Source organism: Neomonachus schauinslandi, chromosome 2, assembly GCF_002201575.2.
Source record: "Neomonachus schauinslandi chromosome 2, ASM220157v2, whole genome shotgun sequence".
NCBI lineage: Eukaryota > Metazoa > Chordata > Mammalia > Carnivora > Phocidae > Neomonachus > Neomonachus schauinslandi.
The window spans coordinates 45,825,593-45,849,647 of NC_058404.1; the positions used below are offsets into that span (position 1 = coordinate 45,825,593).

The window sequence follows — 24,055 nt, forward strand, 5'->3', positions numbered from 1 at the left end:
CAACTTCCCAAAATATGTATGGACTACTAATATATTTTTTAAATTTGTAGATCAATTTCTATAAAGTTACTGAATGGCAATTGTGGTGGTTCAGTTTGGTGAGTATGCAAATATGTACACGGGCATCTCAGTCTCAGTTGATTCTTTCCCACCACTATAGGAACACCAGGGCCAAGCCGCTGTCCAGACATAAATTTCTTAACAAGCTGTAACCACAGACATAAACACCTCTCTTAAATGAGGAACATTCTCATGATCTTGACACTGCAATTTCTTGGCAATTTCCCAACACCATTAAGAAACATTCCCTAAACTCACAAAGAATGCTTGAGGTTTTTTGGTTTTGTTTTTTTTTTTAATTTTGCTTTGTTGTTTGTTTTTTGTAAAGAGAAGTAGAGGAGGATAAAACTGGACCGCTGGGGAGACCAGTTTCATGCTGTGTAGGACTTCTCAGCTATCTGCAGTAGGCAACATGTTTTTCGCACTACTTTCTGTCCTCTGGCTCATCATTCAAACTCAAGGTAAGCACTAAAATACTGACATTTTATACAAAAATCAAATTATTTAATGCATTTTAAGGTACCCTTGAAAAAGTAACATTCTTATATGACCCAAAGATCACTACTGTTTGCATTTTGGTATATTTACTCAATTTATATAAACTCCATGCTCAGAGTCAAGGTGTGATTCGTATAATAATTTAGTTAGGATGTACCTGAAATTTTACTTCTCATTCAATAATTCTACTAGATCTATAATTGTATTTTCTAAAACATATAGCCCAAATAACACCAGAGGATTAACTTCCAGACCAGAAATCAAGAATTTTCTCACCATCTCCAATGCTATCTTGAATAACATTGATATTTTCTACTCATAAAGAGACAATCATCTATCAAGACACAATTTGACAAAAAATTGTGCTAGGATGGATGACAAGGAAGACTTTTTTTTTTTTTTTTTTTTAAAGATTTTATTTATTTGATAGAGAGAGACACAGTCAGAGAGGGAACACAAGCAGGGGGAGTGAGTGAGGGAGAAGCAGGCTTCCTGCCGAGCAGGGAGCCCGATGCGGGGCTCGATCCCAGGACTCCAGGATCATGACCTGAGCCGAAGGCAGACGCTTAACGACTGAGCCACCCAGGCGCCCCATGACAAGGAAGACTTTTAAGTAAAATTAGCATTAGACATAATTACAGTATTAAGCAAAATTAAAACTTAATTGACCAACTGAACAGTTAAAGACTAAAATTTATTAAAATTTATTCTAACCTCAACCCCACAACTCTTTCCATTAACTGGATTCATATTCTCCATTGATAAAAAAAACCTTTTAGTAATATATTTATAAATTTCCTGTTTTCCTGTGTAATGAGTCCTTCTTGGGATAGCATCATAGCAGAACTCTGGGGTCTGAATAGGAGAAAATTTTTGCTTGATTATTTTCCTTCAGGTTCTCCACATCAGCCAGGTGTTAAACGGCTTGGTGTTCCCAAGGTCACCCTGTCTTTCAGTGGGAAATTGCCTCTAAGCACAGACATTTATCTTTGAAAATGGGAGCATTTAAAAATAAGACTGACCTTACATGAGTGATTGAACAATTAAAAGAAAGGGTAGATAAGGTGCACCTACCATCTTCCTAGACTGGTGCTGCATAATTTTATATATTTTATGTTATTCAATTTTTACATCAACCTCCATTTTAGATAAGTAAACTGATAGGAAAGCAAAATAACTTTTATAAGGTCATTTAGCTAGGACTTAAGACCACATCCTTTGGCTCTGATATCAGTTCTCTTCCTACTATATGCAAGCAAAATATAAAATTGTCTGTATAATATTATACCAAGTGTATCAAGAAGGATATTTAGCCTACTTGCTGTCTGATTTTCCTACTTGCTACCTGATGCTTTGAAATTGCTCCAGCAAGGGATAACACAAACTTTGTTTCCTATGAAATCTGAAGTCTTGAGGGTAAATGCTAATGAGAGGAAAAACATAATGGTTTATTGTTACACTTAGAAATAAAATAGTGGTTAATAGAGTCTTCCCTAATAATGAGGTATTATCTGCTTATGAAAAATTTGATTTTTGGAAGAGGTAGTCAGGGGTTGCACCACAGAGAGAAAAAGACATAGAAAGCAAAAACAGAGATCTCTGAGAACACTAAGAGAAAAATCCACAATTTTGAAGAGGACTATAGAGGAAGAGGGAACTGGACTACAAGGCAGAATCCTGGCTCCTAGAAGCTTCCTTGTACTGAGAAATCCTCTGAAGAATTATTTCATCATCTCCCTGTCTTTCCAGAATAAGTAGATAGAGCAAATAAAATTTCTTCATTATCAAAGCTGATAAGGATGAAGAAGGACGACCTTGCTTTTCTTAATACTTACTTTCTGGATGGGAATTCAGCCCTCCATACCATTTCAACAAAGCCAACCAACCCAAACCAAAACAAAACCCAAGACCTTTAAATGCACTACATTAATATTTTTTCTTTTTTTCTCCACCAATAGCCATAAAGCAAACACCTGAATTAGAGCTCTATGAAGTAGTTCGTCCTAAAAAACTACACATTTTACACAAAAGGGAGATACAGAACAACCAGACAGAGAATGGCAAAGAGGTAAGTAATGTGAATGATAGTGGGATTTCACAATCAGAGAGCCAATAAAAAGCCTTTTTTACTAATAGAGGTGATGCCTAACAGTTTATTTTTGAAGCCCATATCCACAGCTCCTCTTTGTCCAGGAATGAATGCAGGATTCTAGGAATGCTTTTACATTCAAGCAGTAGGAAGAGAGTTAACTATCTCACTTGATCAGAAAAAATAAAGCTGCTTAGACATTTCTCGGTTTGGAGGTTAGGGGGAGAGCACAGGAAGGGAAGCCATTTCTAGAAAGAAATGTTTCTTGCCAAGTTCACCAAACAGTATCCTCACCTCCTGCCCCACAGAAATGCCTTTTCCTTGACCATTTTGCTTATAATGGAGAATTCAACATTATCTCATTAATTAGCAAGATTTACAAAATATATTAAAGATATTAACTCTTTGACTCTTACATTGTTGCAAATACTTATAATTTTTACCTTAATTCTTAGTAGTTCTTAGTTGGTTTTCTTTAGTGTATTTTGTTTGGTTTTTAAAGTAAGAAAAATATGTGCCTTATTATTAAACCATTAGTGATCCATTAGGATACACAGGACAGTATGCTGTACAGTAGGGCAAATAATAAGTTCCTATCTTACATAGTAGAGTTAGTTTAATCTGTGAGTATTATTACTGAATTATTATACTTTTTGGAAATCCATCTTAATGTACAATTTGTATTTTATTTTATATATTTTAAATATATAAGAGAACTATTTTATACTACAGGCACTTGTAATTATTCTTCTATATATACTACGTGTATCATTGTATTATAATCATTTTAGATAGACTCAGAAATATAAATTGATATCAGTATATTATTAAATATTTTTTAGGAAAGATATGAACCTGAACTTCAGTATCAGATTACATTAAATGGAGAAGAAGTTGTTCTTCACCTGCAAAAAAGCAAGTAAGTTGTAGTTCCTGAAGGTCTAATCACTAGATTATATTAACAGAATATGGAAAAATAAAACTTCTTGAGACTCCATTTAATGCTATTTGAGGTAGAAGACATGAAACACTTTGAGTTTTAGATGTTATTAGATTGTGCTAATGTTAGCTAAGAAGGTTGTTGCTTTCTAAGGAAATTACATGCAAAGTATAAAGCAAAGAGAGCAACACAGATAAATATTTTTCTTCCTTAATATTTCTCCCAATTTACTGAAAATCTTTTCTACCCATATGAACTCAAATTTTTGACGTGGCTTCCTATTATTTTTATAAGAACGTATGTAAGGGTCATTTAGGGCACAGAGCCTTGAGATAGATCCCTGGGGATGGGGCTCCACTAAATTCTACATCTGTTAGTAAACTTCTCCCTGATAACAATGGTCTTTTATGCATGTTAGTCTTTGATGCAAAGAATACCAAAATAACCCATTTGAGGATAGAGAATTTGCAGCTGAAAAGTATCTGGGGGCAATTCTTCCCTTGAATCTAATGGGCATAATTAATACTTTGATTTGCTTCAGCAACAGAGTTCCAATGTTGGAGAAGGATCAATGAGTCAGCATGTCTGCTGTTTCTCAATGTAGGCATAATCATTCTTTCAGTACGAAAGATCTTGTCAGGAACATTAGCCCTTATTTCCACCCTAAATGTACCTTGCAACTTTTTGAACTTTGCAGACATCTCCTGCGGCCAGACTACACTGAAACATATTACTCACCCACAGGAGAGGAAATCACTACAAGCCCTCAGAACATGGTAAGTTCTGAATACTTTCTGGGACTCTTTCTAGGATCTGCCACTTATGTTGTAAGATGCATAGGTCCGAGGACAATTAAAAAAGAAATCGAAGTACTTGGAAACAAGGTGCTTGTCTCATGACCAATGAGACAACAGATGAAAAGATGAAAAAATCACAGTCAGCTTTTTTTTTAAAGGTAAGGATAGTAGGAGGCTTCCAAGTATTGCATTTGTAGAAGCAACCACAAGTCCACTTTCCTCTAAACCATCTTATCAAAAGGTTAGAAATATTCTGCTGGTAGCTACTTGAAACATCATATAGCTATTTACTATTTTTGAACAATATATGTATATATCCTGAGGTCAGAAGTGGAATATTAATTATTTAATTAATATAATCTTATGTCTCATTAAACCACCATGCCATAGATAATGCCAAGGTCTAGATGTCAGACATAGAAAATCAATGCCAAGGTAAGAACAGGAAGAGAATACAAAAAGACAATCATGGAGTGTTACCAAGCTAAGCGAATTTCTCAGAGCCACTCTCCTTGGGCACCCCCAAACATGTGTGTCTCTATGAAAAGGCAAAACTTCTGTCACAAAATGGCTCTTTGTTCCCTTCTCACATAAAATCTCTGGTTTCATGGATATCTGGATTTTTGCTAACACTTAAATTAATTCATACTCAAGTGTGAATGGCTGGTATCTTAATTTGGTATCTTTTCCAAGTGCTCTACAAGAAAATGTTTATGATGACAAGGTTTATTCCAAATCAAGAAAAACATAGATGGAATTTCAGACCCTAAAACAAGTCAGTTTATTTTGAACAAGAGTTTATTCAATAGCTTTGTTGGATCATTCTACATGTGACCCCCTACTTTGCTTCTATGGAGCACCAACCATGTATGACTCTCTAGTTGTGAATAAATTTGCTGTGGTTTTGATGCTGGTAAAGGGATTCCACTAACATGCCAATTAAAATGACAAGTTGGACCAGCCCCATGAGGGGCTTAGGAGTGGTAGTGTGACTTCTTGAGAACCCTGGAATCTAGAAAAATGGGTACCTCGTTTTATTAATATGTGATGCACAGTGTCTTAGGGACTCACACAGGGAAGCCATATTCTCAAAAGAGGGTCTTCAAACCTGAGAGCTCTCTGGAAGTACTGTCGATCCCAGGAGGGCTGGGCCCTTCTCAGATGCAGCAACTACTTTCACCATGAGCCCACTTAAGTTCACACTCCTTGGACTTTTCTATCATGCAATTAATGCCAGAAAGACAATTCAGCCATCAAAGATGGAATTTCCAGGGTCAGTAGTGGAACAGGTCATAAAATCTCTGAAGTTCTCACTGTTTTTGTTTCTGGTAACTGGTCTGGCTGCCACCACTATTTGAAGAACCTTCCTATGTATTCAGAATAACAGCTTTCACCACACTGTGATATGTTTATTCTTATAGTTAAAAAAATATATTTCTTTCCCATCTTTAGGAACATTGCTACTATAATGGACACATACTAAATGAAAAGGATTCTGTTGCCAGCATTAGTACTTGTAATGGGTTGAGGTGAGTCACTTGCAAAAATGTTAAACATTAAGTACAATTCTATTACACAGAATTGAGTCTTCCTGGATGTCATGTCTTATTATCTTGGTGAAATCTTCTGCATAGATAAAATGCTGTTAAAATGAAGATTAAAGTATCACACTTGCAATCATTTTATAATTATGTTTAACATAATTTTTAACAGTGTATGCGTTCACACGCACATGCACGTGTGTGATATTTCTGTTTACAAAAATAATTCTTGCCAATTAGGGAAAATTTAGAAAGTAAGAAAAAATACAAATAAGAAAATAACTACCACAAAATTCTGCTTAGGAGTGACTACTATCATTAACATTTTGTCATGTTTGCAGCCTTTATGCATATAAACATATATCTTTTACATGGTTGAAATATGAAATAAAATATATATAATTGTTCCTCTAACATAGTCCATGCCACGTGGTATCATAAGCCTTTTCCCATATCATAAAATGCCTTCATAGACGTAATTTTTAATGACTATCCATGCTGTATTTGTAGTCCTCTGTCATACGAATTCACTTTTTATTTCTGAACTCATTTTCTTACTAAAAAGAAGAATTCTTTAAACTACTACTAGTTCCAACCTGTTCCTCTGGCTGATTTGCTCATGATTCTTTCTCTCCTCTGGGGTTCTCAGCATCTAAACACTTCTTTACTCTGTCCTCCATGATATTCCTAGGACCTGCCAAGAAATGTTTGCTAAGTGTATAAATAAACTATGGACAACTATTTCTTGAGCTTATGATATAAATTCTAAATTCTCTGGGATAGCTTCATCTTAGCAATTCTTGTTCAGAATTTTCTAGTAAATAATATAGACTTCATTTTACTATTGACAAGTACTGATTATAACTTAAATTAGCAAAAGTTAGCTGGAAAGCCTACGCATGAAAACTGTATGTGTGAGCTTATGATTTAGGGAGAGGTATATTCTGTTCTGGTCATTATTGTGACTCTGTGTGGCAGAGAATCTTGAAATATGAGTCTCTGTATCTTACAGGGGATACTTCACACATCATGACCAAAGATATATGATAAAGCCTCTGAAAAGCACAGACCAAGAAGAACATGCTGTCCTCACATATAACCAAGAGGAGATAGACCTGGCTAATCGCACTTGTGGTGTAAGAAGTGTTGGCAGGAAACAAGGCCATATTCGAACTTCCAGGTCACTCAATAGCCCAGAGGTAAGTGTATATTTCCTATGTCATCGTTTCTTCCAATTATCTCAACAATGATATATGGTATACCATTGTGTTCAACAGTTACTGCAAAGGTAAAGCCTATAATTCACTTACTTATTCTTTAACTTAATTTCCCTCTGGAAAAAAAATCTCATTGCAAGTTTTTCAATCTTTTAGGATAAAGATGATTATTAATGATGTTATTTTACTCTTTGTAAAGCAAGAAGACTTTCTTCAGGCTGAGAAGTACATTGATCTCTTGTTGGTGCTGGATAATGCTTTTGTGAGTATGTATGCTTCTTGGGCAGTTAAGTCAACTTTTAAGTTTTCTTATCAAATGAGAAAAGGAAATAAGCTATCCTAGCTGAAAATGCACTCTGGCCACCTGATCGTCACATCTTTTCTACCTGCCTGCTGCCAGTAGTTCTCATTCACTCTCCAACCCTTTAATATCCACCTGCTGCCAATATATTCAGATATTGGAAGTATACTTAATACCAGATAGCTATAAGAAATCAACCATAATGATGAAAAACAAAAAAAGAATGGGTTATTAAAATATTTTCAAAATTCTCACCCTATTATGTAAATATAGAGTAGATACAAGACTATATATATTTTACAAATTATATTTATATCCATAAAAATACTATAATCTGTGATCCTAAATTAGCAAATATTGCTTTATAATCAAATTTTAATAATATTGAAATGGTTAGAAATATTGAAATTGTTAATTTGATTTCTTCAACTTAAAATGAAAAACACTGAAATATATATGATGCCTACTTTTTTTCTTACCTTTAAAAAGAATTTGTTGAAACACAGTGTTATATAAGTCAGACATGAATGAAAAACATTTACTTATGTTGAAATGTGTAATTTTTCTTAAAATGTTAAATCCTGTACCACGTCAACTTTTTTTTATGTTTGCATTTCATATTTTACAGTATAACATGTATAAGGGGAACCTGACTTTGATAAGAAGCTTTGTGTTTGATGTGATGAACCTACTCAATGTGGTAAGATATTTGTCCTATAAACATGTACTTCCACATAGAAGCTTGGGGCTTCTCTATGGTTTCACCAAGTAAGGAGGTGGGAGGGTCACAATGGCTTAATGTCAGGAGTTTTGGGAAATTTAGCAGGCAAGTATTAACATCAAGGTAAAAATCACTTGTATTATAGCAAAAGCAACTTCTAGGATTTCTATTTTCAAAACGTGATACACTTATCCATCACTTATGGTGAACAAAAGATTTAAGACAATGAAGAAATCTCAAACATTTTCATAAAAAAAAATGCTCTTCCCACAGATTTATAATACCATAGACGTTCAAGTGGCACTGGTAGGTATGGAAATCTGGTCAGATGGTGATAAGATCAAGGTGGTACCCAACACAGGTGACACCTTTCACAACTTTCTGAATTGGCATCGTTCTAACCTGGGGAAAATGAGGATACATGACCACGCACAGCTACTCAGGTGAGCATATGCTGACCAGGGCCAGGTGTATGAAGGCAGAGTGGAGAATTATCCCAAAAGGTTCTTGGCAGAGATTTCTGTTCAATCGTATCTCCCCAATCTGTTGTCAGAGAGGCTGAAGTTCTACCATTAGGAATTCACCTGTAAGAATGTGGAGACCCATGTCAGGTTTACTAAAATGGACTCCTGGATGTGGTGATCATCTGTGATCATATAATGCTAGGGAATAGCAGAAGCTTTTCTGGAGCCTAGTGAATATAAAAAGGGTGGAGCAACATGGGAAATCTAAAACATAATTGACAAAAGCTAATGGTTCCAAAGACTCAGATTGTGACAATAGACCTGTAATTTTCACACAGTGGAAATGGCTTCAGCAATGGACGTGTAGGAATGGCAGCCTCGAATTCCTTGTGTTCCCCGGCTTCCATTGCTGTTATTGAGGTTTGTAAACTCATAGTAAGGCTCCCTGTGAGTCTGTGTCCTCTATGAAGACCAGAATGATGCCTCATACAGAGTTAACACAAAGAATGTTTGCTGAGTCAGTAAATAGAAGTAGAAATGAAACTACTGGTAAATCGTTACACTGAAGATACCTTAGATTATAAAACAGAATATCTCCTTACATTGGCCCGCCCAGAAATCTTCATTCTTTAGTTGGTATTAGGGAATAAGAACAGGAAGATTGGAACAGAAAGGGAACCCAGATGCCCTCTGTGGCCTGAGCCAACTTCAAATTAATTATCTTCAGTATCAATGGTCAGAGAGGTCGGAGAAGGTACATTTTGGTGTCATATGGCCAACTACTACCAATGTCAAGCATTATGACAATAGGTTTTGGAGGCCTTTGAATACATAGTATGGTACTTCTTATGAAGAATGTAATTACCTTAATTTACTTATCGTTTACCAAGAACTCCTCATTAGCTCAGAAAATATTTATTGAGCATTGATTCAATGGTTGGATTCATAGGAGCCAGCCATTTCAAATGTTAATTCAACATTTTACAATAGCCCATGACAGGGAAAGGAGCTTAATGACTCATTATTTTTCATCTGTCGAACTATTTTATTAAACTAGGAAATAACTGAATATAAGTAATAGATGTTTCTTTTTTTTTTTCTAGGCTAAGAAAAAGAATAATGTGGCTCTTGTAGGAGTGATGTCACATGAGTTGGGTCATGTCCTTGGTATGCCTGATGTTCCATATTATACCAAGTGTCCCTCAGGGAGTTGTGTGATGAATCAATATCTGAGGTGAGACCTTGTCACCCTTGAGAAAAAATATGTATTTCTTAAATCTTAAAGAATTCAGATGCAGTCTATATAGTGAATGGGTATTTTTTACCAAGGGCTGTGAATCCCATTAATTCACCCTATAGACTCTTGATGCACAGGTTTTACCAGCTTATCAGGGCTAATTATTTAAGATTTCCAAATATGCCAAGTTAGAGATTATGAGTATAGTAACCATGTTATTTTAACTTAAAATAATTTTAACATTAAATAACATATTTTTAAATAATAGCCAAGACATGAAAACAACTTATGTATCCATCAATAAATGAATGGATTAAGAAAATGCTACACACACACACACACACACACACACACACACACACACACACACAGTGGAATATTACTCAGCCATAAAGAAGAATGAAATCTTGCCATTCATGTCAACATGGACGGACCTAGAGGGTATTATGCTAAGTGAAATAAATCAAACAGAAAGAGACAAATATCACATTATTTCACTTATAAATGCAATCTAAAACATAAAACTAATGAACAAACAGACAAAAACAGAAATATACCTATAAATACAGAGAACAAACTGGTGGTTGAGAGTGGGGTAGGGGGATGGGCAAAATAGATGAAGGGGATTAAGAGGTACAAACTTCTATTAAATAATAATATGTTTTCTAAAAATATGTATCTAATTAAGATGATGACAACATTCTTATATATCTTCATCACTAATCACTAAACCATTTTTATGTTATTAATTAGCTTCTAATGCCAGTCACTTTGCAAGGACTTAGGATAGAAAAATAAAAAAGAATACCTTGCTCTTAAAGTCCTCATGAATAGGAAGATAAATATATCCAAATATATCCTAAGTCTGCAATTATTCCCTTTCATTAATTCATTATTATTATCTCTTACCTCTCAGCCCTCGGTGGTGATCACAAATGGTGAGGCTCATTCATCATTCCTGCCATTTAGGGCAGTACTGAATCCACACAGGAAATTCTTCCAGTTCTACAAACTCAGTGTTTAGGGAAACAATTTTCCAACTAGCGTAGTATTTATGCTCTTTCGCCCTCCACATATAACATAGTGCAGTCTTAAACAGATATTGAATTTGGAATTTCCATTGAACCAGGTGATATAGTTAGATAAGTCAGATTCTCATGTTAATTTATCACTAGATTTCATGATTTCTCTTCTGGTTACAGTTCAAAATTCCCGAAGGATTTCAGTACAACCTGCCGTTCACATTTTGAGAAATACATTTTATCTCAAAAACCAAAGTGCCTACTGCAAGCGCCAATTCCTAAAAATATAATAACGAGACCAGTGTGTGGGAACCAACTTCTGGAATTAGGAGAAGACTGTGATTGTGGCTCTTCTAAGGTATGAAAATCTGCAATTAAAAATTTATTAGAGAGTTATTGCAGCATGAGAATTATGCTGTTTTCTTTTTCTTTTCCTTCTTCAAAAAATGTTCTTTTGGAAATTCTTTCTAAAGACAAACATGGCATCATGGTAAAAAAATAGGCTTGCACTTGAGGTTTTCTTCATTTTTTTTAAAAGACTTTATTTATTTATTTATTGAAAGAGAGAGTGCAAACTAGGGGAGGGGCAGAGAGGAGGGAAAGGGAGAGAGAGAGAATCCTAAGCAGACTCCACACTGAGCACAGAGCCCTAGATGGGGCTCCATCTTGCAACCCTGAGATAATGACCTAAGCTGAAACCAAGAGTCAGATGCTCATCCTACTGAGCCACCCAGGTGCCCCACACGTGTGTTTTTAATACTGATTTTAGACACATTTTGAAAGGCATTTCAAAAGCCAGGATACGCTTATGACATGATTGTATAAAGTTCAATGTAAAGAAATAAATCGTTAACCATAACATGTCACTTACAATCTTTCCTAGACATATTGGTCAGAAATTCTTAAATCATCTAAAGTCACAGTTGATCATTTGTTGAGCAAAAACACTTACAGATCTAGAAGCAAGTTCTCTCCATAGAGAGATCTGGCCTTTCCTCACCGAGCCAGTGTATAAACCAGGCAGGATATGAAACAGAGAAGGAGAGAAAGAAAAATCACATAAACCTGTAGAAAATAGGTTATTAATATAAAACATCTAAGATAATTACTATAATTCTGCTAATCTTTATAAAAATCTGGGCCTGCAAAGTATCAATGTACTGTAAAGAATGTCTCTGATAAATATTTGCCAGCAATCCCACACTAGTTTCTAAGAGAACATTCTGAGTTCCTAGCAATCTTCTTTTAAGACTGAAAAAATGAGTTACTATTTGAAGAGATTTTTTTATGTGTCAATCTGCAAAATACATTTTTATGTACACCATATCTCCTTTATTACTCACAGCAAACCTACAGAATGGTTTTTGTTATTATCCCAATTTAGAGAAGTAAAACTCAGAAAAGTTAAGTAACTAGTTCCAAAGATCCAAAGCCAGTAATGAATGAAGCCTGTGGTAACCCAAGATTAATTCATTACTTTAAGAGGCCACATGACAATGGGGAGGGCATATAATCTCTCTCTGCTTCAGTTATTTATTCAGACTTTTTAAACTGTTGAATTACATTAGAAGATTTCATAGTGTAACTTAATCATTTGTAAAGAGTATTACAAATATTCTTTTAATTATAATGAAATATGAAATAATACAAATGATTTGGTGCTTTATAATAAGTTAGATATAAATTTATCTCATTCCTACTTGCTTGCATTCCCATATGGCTTCTTGGGTGAAAGGCATTTGAAGTTGTTCACAATCCAGGGTACTTCTGATTTCAGCAATCCCAGGGCCTGTAGTCAGTGCACACTGACAAAGAGAGACAGAGAGAGAAAAACACTTGATGTGTAGGGTTTAAAATTGTCTATCAGCCAGCTCCTGTATTGCTTCCATTTTGTGTTGATTTTCTTCTTAAGGAGTTGAATAAAACTAGAGTTCAGGCTTATGAGCAGCTGAATTTTATATAGCTGTTTTCCTACCTAAAAACTAGTTTGTAAACTTTATATAGTATCTTTTAGTGAATAATCCAATTTTCCATGATCTCATATGCTATTTTACTATTTTTATGTACCCATTTAGGTCTATTTCTAGATCTTAAAAACAAACATTCTGCTGATCTACCTAGATATTATCACACACTATTTTAATGACTTTAACCACGCAATGCATTTTAATATCTGCAGTGGCAAGTGTGTTCATTTCTTTTTTTTTTCATTATTATGTTATGTTAATCACCATACATTACATCATTAGTTTTTGATGTAGTGTTCCATGATTCATTGTTTGCATATAACACCCAGTGCTCCATGCAGAACGTGCCCTCTTTAATACCCATCACCAGGCTAACCCATCCCCCCCCCCAGAACCCTCTGTTTTTCAGAGTCCATCATCTCTCATGGTTCGTCTCCCCCTCTGATTTCCCCCCTTCATTCTTCCCCTCCTGCTATCTTCTTCTTCTTTTTTTTTAACATATAATGTATTATTTGTTTCAGAGGTACAGATCTGTGATTCAACAGTCTTAAGTGTGTTCATTTCTTGAGGTGGAATTTGCATCATCATTCTTCAGTGTTCATTCTCCCATATAGCTCTTGGCACTTTTTTTTTTTTGTCAGTTTGCTCACAAATACAATTGAGATTCTGATTGAAATGCATGAAATTCATAATTCTTTCCGAGGGCCACTGGGATTTTCACAATGTGATTGTTTTATTGTTTTAAAGATTTTATTTATTTGAAAGAGAGAGAGACAGCAACAGAGATAGCGAGAGAGAGCACAAGTGGGGTGAGGGGCAGAGGGAGAAGCAGACTCCCCGCTGAGCAGGGAGCCTGATGTTGGGCTCGATCCTGGAACTCTGGGATCATGACCTGAGCCAAAGGCAGATGCATAACCGACTGAGCCACCCAGGCACCCCACAATCTGATTGTTTTAAAAGACTAGTTGTCTTTTGAGTTTCTCAGAAAAGTTAAATATAAAGTTCTTCATGTAGTTCTTGCATATGATGAAGCTTATTCTGAAGTATTTTCTATTTTTCTTTTTGCTATTAGTGTGTGTAATGTTTACCTTTTTATATTAGGTTCTACTTTATTACTCCTTTTGATGTTATTTTATTATTACCTTAAAAAGTGATCTTAGTGACTCATCCATTGTTTTTAGAGTTGATTCTCTATTTTTTCCTTGGTCAAATATTTTATTACATATAAAGAATGAAAATGTGATTTATACTTTCCAATTATTATTATACTTTCATATCTTTTCTTTTTCTCACAGCATTTGTCAGAATTTTCATAAAAATATAGACTATAAATAATCCATGTCTTACTGTTTATTTTATTAGATATATTCTTGCTATTTATCAGCCAGATTTTCTTTCTTTATAGATTATCTTTATTTTCTAACCTTTGCCATCTATCACAATAATATTAGTTGTTTTCTACCCTCAGTCTCTTAATGTGATGGATGATATTACTTTATTCTGTATTGTGGAGACACCCTTGTATTTTTGGTGAAAAAAAAACACTGCATAGTTGTAATGGAGAGTTATTATATTAATAAACTGCTGTTTTGTTAATATTTCATTCAAGCTTTTGCATTTATATTCAAAAATGAGAATTATGTATGTATATGTATGCGTGTGTGCATGTGTATATGTATGGATGCATGTGTATACATATGAATGCACATGTGCATGTATGTAGGTGTGTATGCATGTGTATTTGTGTAAGTGTGTGCATGTGTGTGTGTGTGTGTATTCATTACCAGCTCTCATTATCAGAATTATGCAGGCTTAGTAAAATAAATTGAGAATTTTAAATTTTTTTCCTACCTTCAGATAGTTTGAATAGCAGAGAAATATTCTCTTGAAGTTTTAAATTAATTTACATGTAATATCATTTAGGCCAAATTTATTTGTGGTAATTCTTGGGTAAATTTATTTTTCTCCTTTTAAGAGGTAGTTTTCATTGCACTTAACATTATTTTCTATTTTTAAGTTTCCTTGGTCATTTCCTCTGGAATCTATATAGTGGAGTAATTTAGTTTAAAAACTGAAATTTTTTGCTATCTTGTACTAAAATTGTATGCACATGGTCTATAGAAAAAATGCTGAACCCACTTTTCCATTGTGTGTATCTTCTAAAGGAATGTTCCAATCCTTGCTGTGAGGCCATGACCTGTAAATTAAAATCTGAAGCTGATTGTAGAGGAGACACTCGGAACCATATCACGTAAGACCTTTTTTCTCTTTTTTTGTTTCAAAATATTTTCTCATTTTTATTTCAGATTTGAGAAAGATGCACCACTGAGTTCTGCAATACACTAAACACAATTTACTTCACATTTTTATTTATTAATTTTTTGAAATTTTTTATTATTTATTTTTAAACTTTTTTTACATCACATTTTTAAAATAATTCAGCTTCAGAAAGGAAAAAAAAAAGCCACCATACTGAACAAAAACAACTCAGGGTTGTATGTATACTAATATGCTAATGAGAAAAGTAGCTACATGGTCATCTGTGAGATGTGAAATTAAGACTGCTTAAATCTATGCTAAAAACTATAAATTTCTGTTAGGTCGTGATGAGTTTAATACAAACTAAGATGAGAAAAAGAAAAGTTCATTTTAAAAAACCCTCTGTTGATGAGTACATTTTACTCTTGATTAAGAGCTGATAATTGTAACTTACAAGGTAGTCAGAAAATCAATAACATTTAAGAATATATACTATATGATTCGATGGTTTTACTTCTTTTAAGGTGTTTCAATAAGCTATAATCCATGTATTTTGTGTTTTATAGAATCATATATCAGTTGGGCTAGGGAACTCAACTGCTCTGACTGAATACAGTATTTGTTTCAGTGAAAAACAGTCTCTGAACAACAAAGAATCATAAATGGGGAAAAACTTGGGATAAAATACATGGAAAGTGTTATTACTCCCCACCCCCTTCCCTGAATCTTTTCTGGAATTGAACCTGCAGAGACATTATAAAGGGAATCATTGACTCAGACACCATCAACGATCACTTCCTTAAGAAAGGATCAGCCAGGTCCTAAGACCAGGAGCAGCATTCATTCCTTTGGCAAGCCCCATTTGACACGGCCTGCTGAACCCCCTGTGTGATCCACTCTGCAGGGAATTCTGGAAATTATGCTCATCTTCTTATTTGGTCACAGAGACAAAAACTTAGCATCTAAAAAAATATCCGTTCAACCCCTCAGGGGCTTGGAATAATAAGTGGGCAAGTCCCATTACTGGGCAAGATTGGCAATCTAGTGTCATGGAAAGGAAATTGGACTTGGACTCAGGAAACTTCAGTTCTTTTCTTAGTTCTACCCAAAACTAGCTGTGGGACTTCAAACCAAGTTATTCAATGAGTGTTCTCACCTACAAAATGGAGCTAGTGCTGTTGTCACTCAGTAGGGTTCTTAGTATTATTTAAATTTTATAAATGTTATCAATGTCACATAATATTTTATAATGTGTAATAACCATGGCTTACAATTTTTTTTTCTTTTAATCAGACAATGAATCAAAAAATCTACTTCATTGAAATGCTACTTGCTAGGACAAGAATCAAGAAATCTAAACAACCAGGAATCTTGTACTTAGATATATTTTGCTTTTCACTTGGCATTATACTTTTTACATTTTTATCAGTCCGGCCAACAGGTAAATGTACTCAGTGAAATTGCCTGTTTTCTAAAGCCTGATCCTTAATGTATTTTTAAGGATGGGAAAGGTTGTTGCCTAGTTTTGCTCTTTGGAGAACGAAAGAAATTAACCCTTGACCAAAACCCCTCAAATTATGCAAGCTCAAGTCAGAACCGTAAAATTACAAGTGGCTTGTGTTTTTACCCCACGGTCATTTTACTAGTATAGCCCATGACAAAATAAGACCCCTTGAGTGGGGCGCCTGGGTGGCTCAGTTGGTTAAGCGACTGCCTTCAGCTCAGGTCATGATCCCACGGTCCTGGGATCGAGTCCCGCATCGGGCTCCCTGCTCTGCGGGGAGCCTGCTTCTCCCTCTCCCACTCCCCCTGCTTGTATTCCCTCTCTCGCTGTGTCTCCCTCTGTCAAATAAATAAATAAATAAATCTCTAAAAAAAAAAAAAGACCCCTTGAGTGAAGCCTTTGGCAGAAGAAGGGAGAACAGAATTCACGTGTCATGTACTGATCCTCAATATTCCACTTCCCTTGCTCTTCGAAGTGTGATAGTTGTCTGTATCACATCAAGATTAATTAAACATAAACATTTTTCATTTTGTCATGTATAATCCTCTCACCAGCACATATAGTGTTAATTTTGAGAAGTCTTAATGCTCACAATTTAGCTTAACCATCAAGGAATGCTTCATTCATCTGTTGATTTAACATACCCCATAATGTCAATGAATAAAACCACAACTTTTTGAGCCTCTTGTGTGTGGTCATTTTCAAAAATAAATATTTTGGAGTTTTGTTGTAGCTTTGCATTAGGTGTTAAAGTCTCACATGATGAATTTGACTATTTTTCCTATGGTCCTCTAACCATATTGCCACAGAAACCAGGCATCACAATATGGAGATGAATAAAGTTCACATCATCTTTTAATGCCCAAAATGAAAAGACTTGAGGCCAGTCACATAAGAAGATGAGACTTCTTCCTGAGGTTTCTTTCTTTAAATACTTTTTAACAATTACTCAAAAAAATTACTCAAAATTCCACTGATGTTTATACTGGGAGAACAGAAACTAAGACATACTTCTAAAGATTGGGCTTTGAAAAGAACAACCTTCCAGAAAGCCCTGCTTATGGGTGTCACTTATCTCCCCCTTCACTGCCTCACTATTATTGCTGGGCTTGGCACCACCAAGGCTAAAGCAGAAGCTGCTTGTCTGATGTCACTGAGAGCCATGCTATAGCCTTGAACTGTCAATATTTTTGGATACAGACTTCCAGCCAATTCTTCCAGGGCAAAAAGGTTTCTTTTGGCATATTTCCTTCTCCTACTTCATGCTCAGTTAAAGGTTTCTTATACTAAAACTGCCTGAGTTGCAAAAATTATAGACAGTGAGTATGTGAGTGTCAATTGTTAGATTTTCAGGAATATTATGAGCTGGTTATGAAACACAGCCATTACTCAAAACCATCCTGTATAAATTTATAATTAAATAAATTATGTTACATGTTATGGAGTTCTCAGAGGCTTCTCAGAGTTCTTCAGAGAAACAGAATATATATACATATATATAATGAGATGTATGTATTTTATGTACTTAACCATGGGTGTGTATATATGTATTTTATTACATACATTATTCATTATATATCATATATGCATATACATATTTATAGAGAGATTGAGATTTATTATGAAGAATTACTTATTACAAGGAATTTGCTCACACGATTATGAACTCTGAGAAGTCCCAGAATCTGCCATCTGCCAGCTGGAAAACCAGAAGAGCTGCTGGTGTAATTTAGTCCAAGGGCAGAAAATGAGGTGGAATGTCCCAGCTCAAGTAGGCACACAGGAAACAAAAAGAGTGAATTCTTCTTTCTTCTGCCCTTTTTTGTCCTCAGTGCCTCAACAGACTGGATGACATGCACCCACATGGAGAAGGGCAATCTGCTTTACTGAGCTCACAGATTTAAACATTAAGCTCATCCAGAAACACCCATACAGACACACCAGAAATAATGTTTAATCTGGGCACCTCAGGGTGCAAGCAAGTTGACACAGTTAATCATCACAAAAGCAAAGGGCATACTCAAAACTCATGACTTCCTATTACACTATATTTTAACCTATGCTCTTCTGAGTTTAGTTCTACCACAGCTGTGTGTTGCCAGTCTATCCACCCATATGGGGCATATAGCAACCATACACCTCTACTGCACGTTAAGTGATGTCACACTGGTAGCTTGAAATGGGCTGTGGTGGGAAAATTATATTACAGAAATAAGCAAATGCTATTAATCGTTTATTGATTTGCTTATGTCTATACTTAAGAAAGTGGTGGAAAAATTTATACTGCAGATTAAATTTAAAAAAATGAGTTGTTATAGCAATTTTGATGTGAATAGCATAAAACCCTGAGATACTACTCCTTCAGTATTTGAAAACTCTTGTCCAGTTCAACAAAGAAGTTACATCTTTGACAAATAAGTGAAATTCATTGTCATATGTTATATGTATATACATGCAGCCATTTCTCCAAGGCATATCAGTGTAATCAGAATAGGATGGATTCTATTAGCCTAGAAATATGATCATGAATCTGTCTCCACGCTCTTCTCCCTTACTGAGTAAGTCCAGGTATATAATCTGGTCTTTTTCTCTACCTTTTAGTGTTTTGTTTTGTTTTGTTTTACCTAAAAGATCCCTTGTGTCTTTCTGAAATTTGCCTTGATCAGGGCTACTCCAGCCTATCCAACATGGAATTATACCTATAAACTTCAAAGGAAAGCAGTCAGGATACTGGTTCTTTTCCACCCTCAAAGAATGTTCTTCCTCAGTTACTTGAGACAATATATAGATATTTGGGCTGCAGAATGAGGAAAAGAGGGCCCTTCCAAATTCTACTTAGTAACATCCAAGCTTCAAAAACTGGAGTATATCATGCGGAAGGGGGGCAACACCTAACTTGAGTGGCTTCAGGCTCTAAGTTTCAAGCCTTAGTTTAGTGAAAAAGACCTATTACATAATTTTCAATTTCTTAATGATTCTTCATTTATCATGGAAAGATATGCATCTTCTGAAAAGGGGCCTAGAGATTTGGTAACAGATACAGTTGTGTATAACTGTCATATCACCAAAAAGCAGTTTAAATGAAACTTTTTCCACAGAATTTGTCAGGTGAACTATTCAGAAAACACACACACACACACACACAAAAGCATTGCTATAATAAAGATTTAAGTACTCTTTTTGGAAACCTCCAGATGGTTGACATGTTGGTAGACCAAACATCTGAATAGTTTCCTTTTGATGTTTGGAAATATGCATATAGTCTAACAGTAAAATGTGATGTGTTTTTATCATCTAGAAATTCTTTTAAAAGCATAATTCTGTTTCCAACCAAAGCAAAATCAAAAGACTACCGTATATCTGCTCAGGGTTATAAGTTTTTCAAAGTATTTTTACATCTTTTACCTAGTTTGAGTCTTAATGAAAACATTAAGAGACAGGCATAACAAGTGTTATCTTACTGATTAAAATGATTTTCTGTGGATGGTGATGAGTGAAGAGACTCTGAAGTACAAAGACGGAAGAGTTTAAAGAGAGCTTGAGTACTCAAAATGACACTGCATGACAGATGAGGAAGCAAAGACAGAGACAAAACAAAAGACCTTTGTGAGGGAAGTTGTATAATATATATTTTTGGAGAGGAAGAGAGAATCAGGGACTGTGAGCACTTAAAAGGGGAAACTGAAATATTTTCAATTCTTAAGGAGCCCACGTTTGGAAAGAAGAAATATGGCTTAGAAGATAATTTTGTAGGGTCAGTTTTAAGAGAGTCAAAACCAAATGAGAGATGCCTTGAATAAACATGCTGTTGACATACTGGAATAGATGCTGGAAACGTGCAGAACAAACATTGTGTTTTAAGGGAGGTATTTGCAAGTGGGCATTCTGGAATTTTGTACTAGAAAATGTCTCTGGATTGGACTTTCTTATGAGAGGTTTCTTTAGAACAAGAGTTTGAGGAAAGAGTAGAAGGCTGTCCATAGGCCTAACACCTTAACACCTAGCACTTACCTTAATATGTATCATATAGCTTGGTATCAACTAGACACAAAAACAGAGAGAGAGAGAGAGAGAGAGAGAGAAACAGAGATGAAAGGGAAGGAAAGGGAGAAAGAAAAGAAGAGAAAAGGAGGGGAGCAGTGAGGGAGAAAAAGTCATGAGAGAATGGGAAAGAGAGTTCACACAATGTCTGAAGAAAAGTTATGGTTCAAAAAGAAAAACTGTTTAAAAGGGCATTTACAAGTCCTTCAAATTCTGAAGCGATGTACAGAAAAAATATAAGAAACATGATTTTGACCTCTACTGAGAGTGGGGTAGAATTCTCAAAGAAATAGTGTTAAAGGTTCAATCATTCCTGAGAAGTGAGAAAGAACTAGAAATAAAGGAGGTAGAAAGAGACAGATAATGAGCAGTAGGGGAGAGAACACTGAGGAACCCTGATGGAACATTGTCACCATCAACTCTGGACACAAGAGTATGACAAGAGGCCAGGTTTTCTCTTCTCCAGAGGTTTTTCTGCAGAATACCATATTTGGGGTCCATTAATGCCTCAGCATCCAACTCTCCCTCACATATCACAGCAAGTAAAAACAAACAAACAAAAAGCCAACCTTGGGTAATGGCCAAGTGAGTGGGGTATGCTCTACCTCATCTCTTATGGCATTCTTCAAAGAAGGTCTCAATTTTCCTGTCATGTTCTACCCAAGGGAGGGAGGAGGAGAGTGGCTTTCCCTCAGCCTTTCTTCATTATTTCTAGATCTGTTCCCTCGTCTGTGTTGTTCACAGCATCACCCAGTATACCTCTTGGTGCTCTCTAAACATTTTAGACACCCTTCCATCTGTGTCAGGGAATGAGAGATTGCCTTATGTTTCCACTTCCTTAACATTTGCATGCTAATGCTGCTTCTTCTTCTTCTTCTTCTTCTTCTTCTTCTTTTTTTTTAGAGGGAGGGAGAGAGAGCACATGTGTGTGAGCAGGGTGATGGGGAGGGGCAGAGGGAGAGGGAGAGAGAGAATCTTAAGCAGCCTCCACGCCCAGTGTAGAGTTGATGTGGGGCTTGATCTCACGACCCTGAGATCACGACCTGAGCTGAAATCAAGAGTCAGACACTTAAGTAACTGAGTCACCTGGGAGCCCCAACATGCTAATACTTCTTAAAAGCAACACAAATAATTGCTCAGACATTTATAATTTGATATACTTCAGATTTCCTTAAAGACCAGTGGGATGCATTGGGGCGCCTGGGTGTCTCAGTGCCTCTCCCCACCTCCCCCTGCACAGGTACTCCTTCTCTCTCTCAAAATAAATAAATAAAATCTTAAAAAAAAAAAGACCTGTGGGATGCAACTTCACCCCAGCCTTTGAATGCCTTGAATGCCATCAATTAGAAATGACTTTTTTCTAAGATTTTGGAACTGGGACTTGCCTTCTATGACTGTTTCTGCCTTATTTTCTTATACAATCCCATGTCTGCCCATTCTTGTGGTGGGATCTGCTTCCATGTACTGACTTTGTTCTAGCTACTTATACCTTTCTCCTCTCTCGACTTTGTAACCCAGCTGGAATCCCATAATTTGCCATTTCAGTGCTTTCTTCCCTACTCTACTCTGTCCTTTCCAGTTTGGCTTCTGTCATGTTAATCACACGCGACCTTGGTATCCTTACCTTCCATTTCTCAGATGGGCTGCAAGGTCCTGGTCAACTGGGCTACCACAAAGTCACATGACACTCAGCAGGACTCTTATCGCTCTTCACCATTCTTTTTAACAATCTCACATTAACTCCTGACTTTCCCCTGAAGTGGCTGTGTTAACTCATCCTCCCTCCTTTTCAATTTAAGGACTGCTGTTCCCATAGAGCTGAACTGAAGTATCGGAAGGGAATTCCAGTCCCCAAATCTTCCTTCATGGGCATTTCGGGCCATCTCTGGGTCCACACTGGTCTCTGCCAGGATCCCTGACACCTGCATCACTCACTCCTCTGCTGCCATTTGCTCTTTCAGAGAGGATGACTTCTCTTCATTTCCAATTCTCCTACCTGTGTCCTCCTATTTTTCTGTCCACTCCCTTCTTGATTGTTTCCTTGTTGCTTTCTTTACTGATTCCTTCTCCTCGAATGGCTTTAGCAATCAGCATCTTTCTTCACTATTCCTGGCCCCTTCTTCAGTTCTTCCTCCCCCCATACTGCTCCCTCACCCATTCCTAACACCTTCACCACAAGCCTCCCCCAGCTGCTTTTTTGTTTTCAGCTGTCCCTTGCATCGTCTCCATTCCTCCCCCTCAGAAAAGTCTTAACAAAAAACCAAAGTGAGGAACACTCTTGGCAGGCAACTGCTTTTCATGGAGAAGAGGAAGAATTCGGCAGAGAGCAGAGCCTTCCTTTCAGGTCTGGGGCCGATATCAAGGAAAGAAATTAAATTGCTGTTAACTCTAATCTCCTTCCCAGAGAGAAGGACCTGCCTCAAGATGGTGGTCCTAAAACTACCTGGAGAGGATTTAAATATGGCAGGAAGGACCTGGAGTCTTCCTTGAACATCTACATAGGAGGTGGCAACTCAGAGGGCTTCCTGAAGGTGAAGGAAGCAGAGAAGTAGTAGTGGCTAAGAGAACATTTTGCAATGCGAACATTTATGAGCATATTTGAAATATAGTAAATGTTTACTTTCACTAATTATATTTTACAAATTCTCAATAATTTTAAAATAAAATATTTATATTAATATTGGCACATTTATACAAAAAATACAAACCACTGGTATTGCCATTTTGTTCCCGTCTTGCAACAACTGTTCATGTACATCATGTCAGGGTCTCCCTGATCTAAAACTAATTTGGCCTCCATTCTGAATGCCTATTGAAAGTCTTCTCCATTTCAGGTAACTTCTGCAAAGAACAGTCTACCATCACTGCCTCATTTTCCTACCGCTTTGTCCTTCCTTAGCTCTTTGTAATCATGTTTTTGACCCCACTGCACTACTGGATCTCCTCTTTGCAAAACCACCAACAGCTTCCTCATTGCCAGAAGCTATTGGCTTTCTCTGATCTCTTCCTTTTTGCAGCTGAATCTCCTCTTTGAAACTCTTCGCTTTTATATCCCATGATGCTGTAATCCCATTTCTTCCTTCTTCCCTACCTTCACTCTGAAAAGTACATAAAGTACCCTTTATTCTGTCTGCAGCTCCTTTGAGTTAAGAAGTTATCAGCTGTCAACCCAACCCAGTTGAGCCCTGTTGAACTTAGTGTGGGTGTGTGTGGACCTGCTCTCTGAGCTGCAGGCCACTGGGTTTGTTTGGCCCTACCAGATATCACCCAGCTATCTGGTTTTCATCTCAAATGCTACATCTAGGACTGGATTTACTGCTGTTCAGGAAGCCTTGAAACGTTGGAATCACTGCTGCCTCTCTCTTCCCTGCAATCACACACTTAGTAAAGTCTAAGG

At 36.2% G+C, this 24,055-nt stretch overlaps 1 protein-coding gene across 1 annotated transcript; it reads left to right on the forward strand.

Annotated features, from left to right (window-relative positions):
- Nucleotides 1–433: 433 nt before the first annotated feature.
- Nucleotides 434–23,210, forward strand: ADAMDEC1 (ADAM like decysin 1). Its single transcript, XM_021698761.1, has 14 exons — nt 434–521; nt 2,511–2,626; nt 3,490–3,566; nt 4,285–4,363; nt 5,837–5,913; nt 6,938–7,124; nt 7,342–7,404; nt 8,072–8,143; nt 8,438–8,607; nt 8,967–9,048; nt 9,732–9,862; nt 11,068–11,245; nt 15,020–15,105; nt 23,063–23,210. The coding sequence occupies exons 1-14, from the start codon at nt 434–436 to the stop codon at nt 23,208–23,210; spliced, it is 1,554 nt and encodes a 517-aa protein (XP_021554436.1).
- Nucleotides 23,211–24,055: the final 845 nt, after the last annotated feature.

Excerpts from the sequence above, each read along its gene's own strand:
- ADAMDEC1 (XM_021698761.1), top strand. The coding sequence starts at position 434 with ATGCTGTGTAGGACTTCTCAGCTATCTGCAGTAGGCAACATGTTTTTC. Across the intron at positions 3,567-4,284 it reads CTTCACCTGCAAAAAAGCAA|ACATCTCCTGCGGCCAGACT; the intron begins GTAAGTTGTAGT and ends TGAACTTTGCAG. Across the intron at positions 7,405-8,071 it reads TGGTGCTGGATAATGCTTTT|TATAACATGTATAAGGGGAA; the intron begins GTGAGTATGTAT and ends CATATTTTACAG.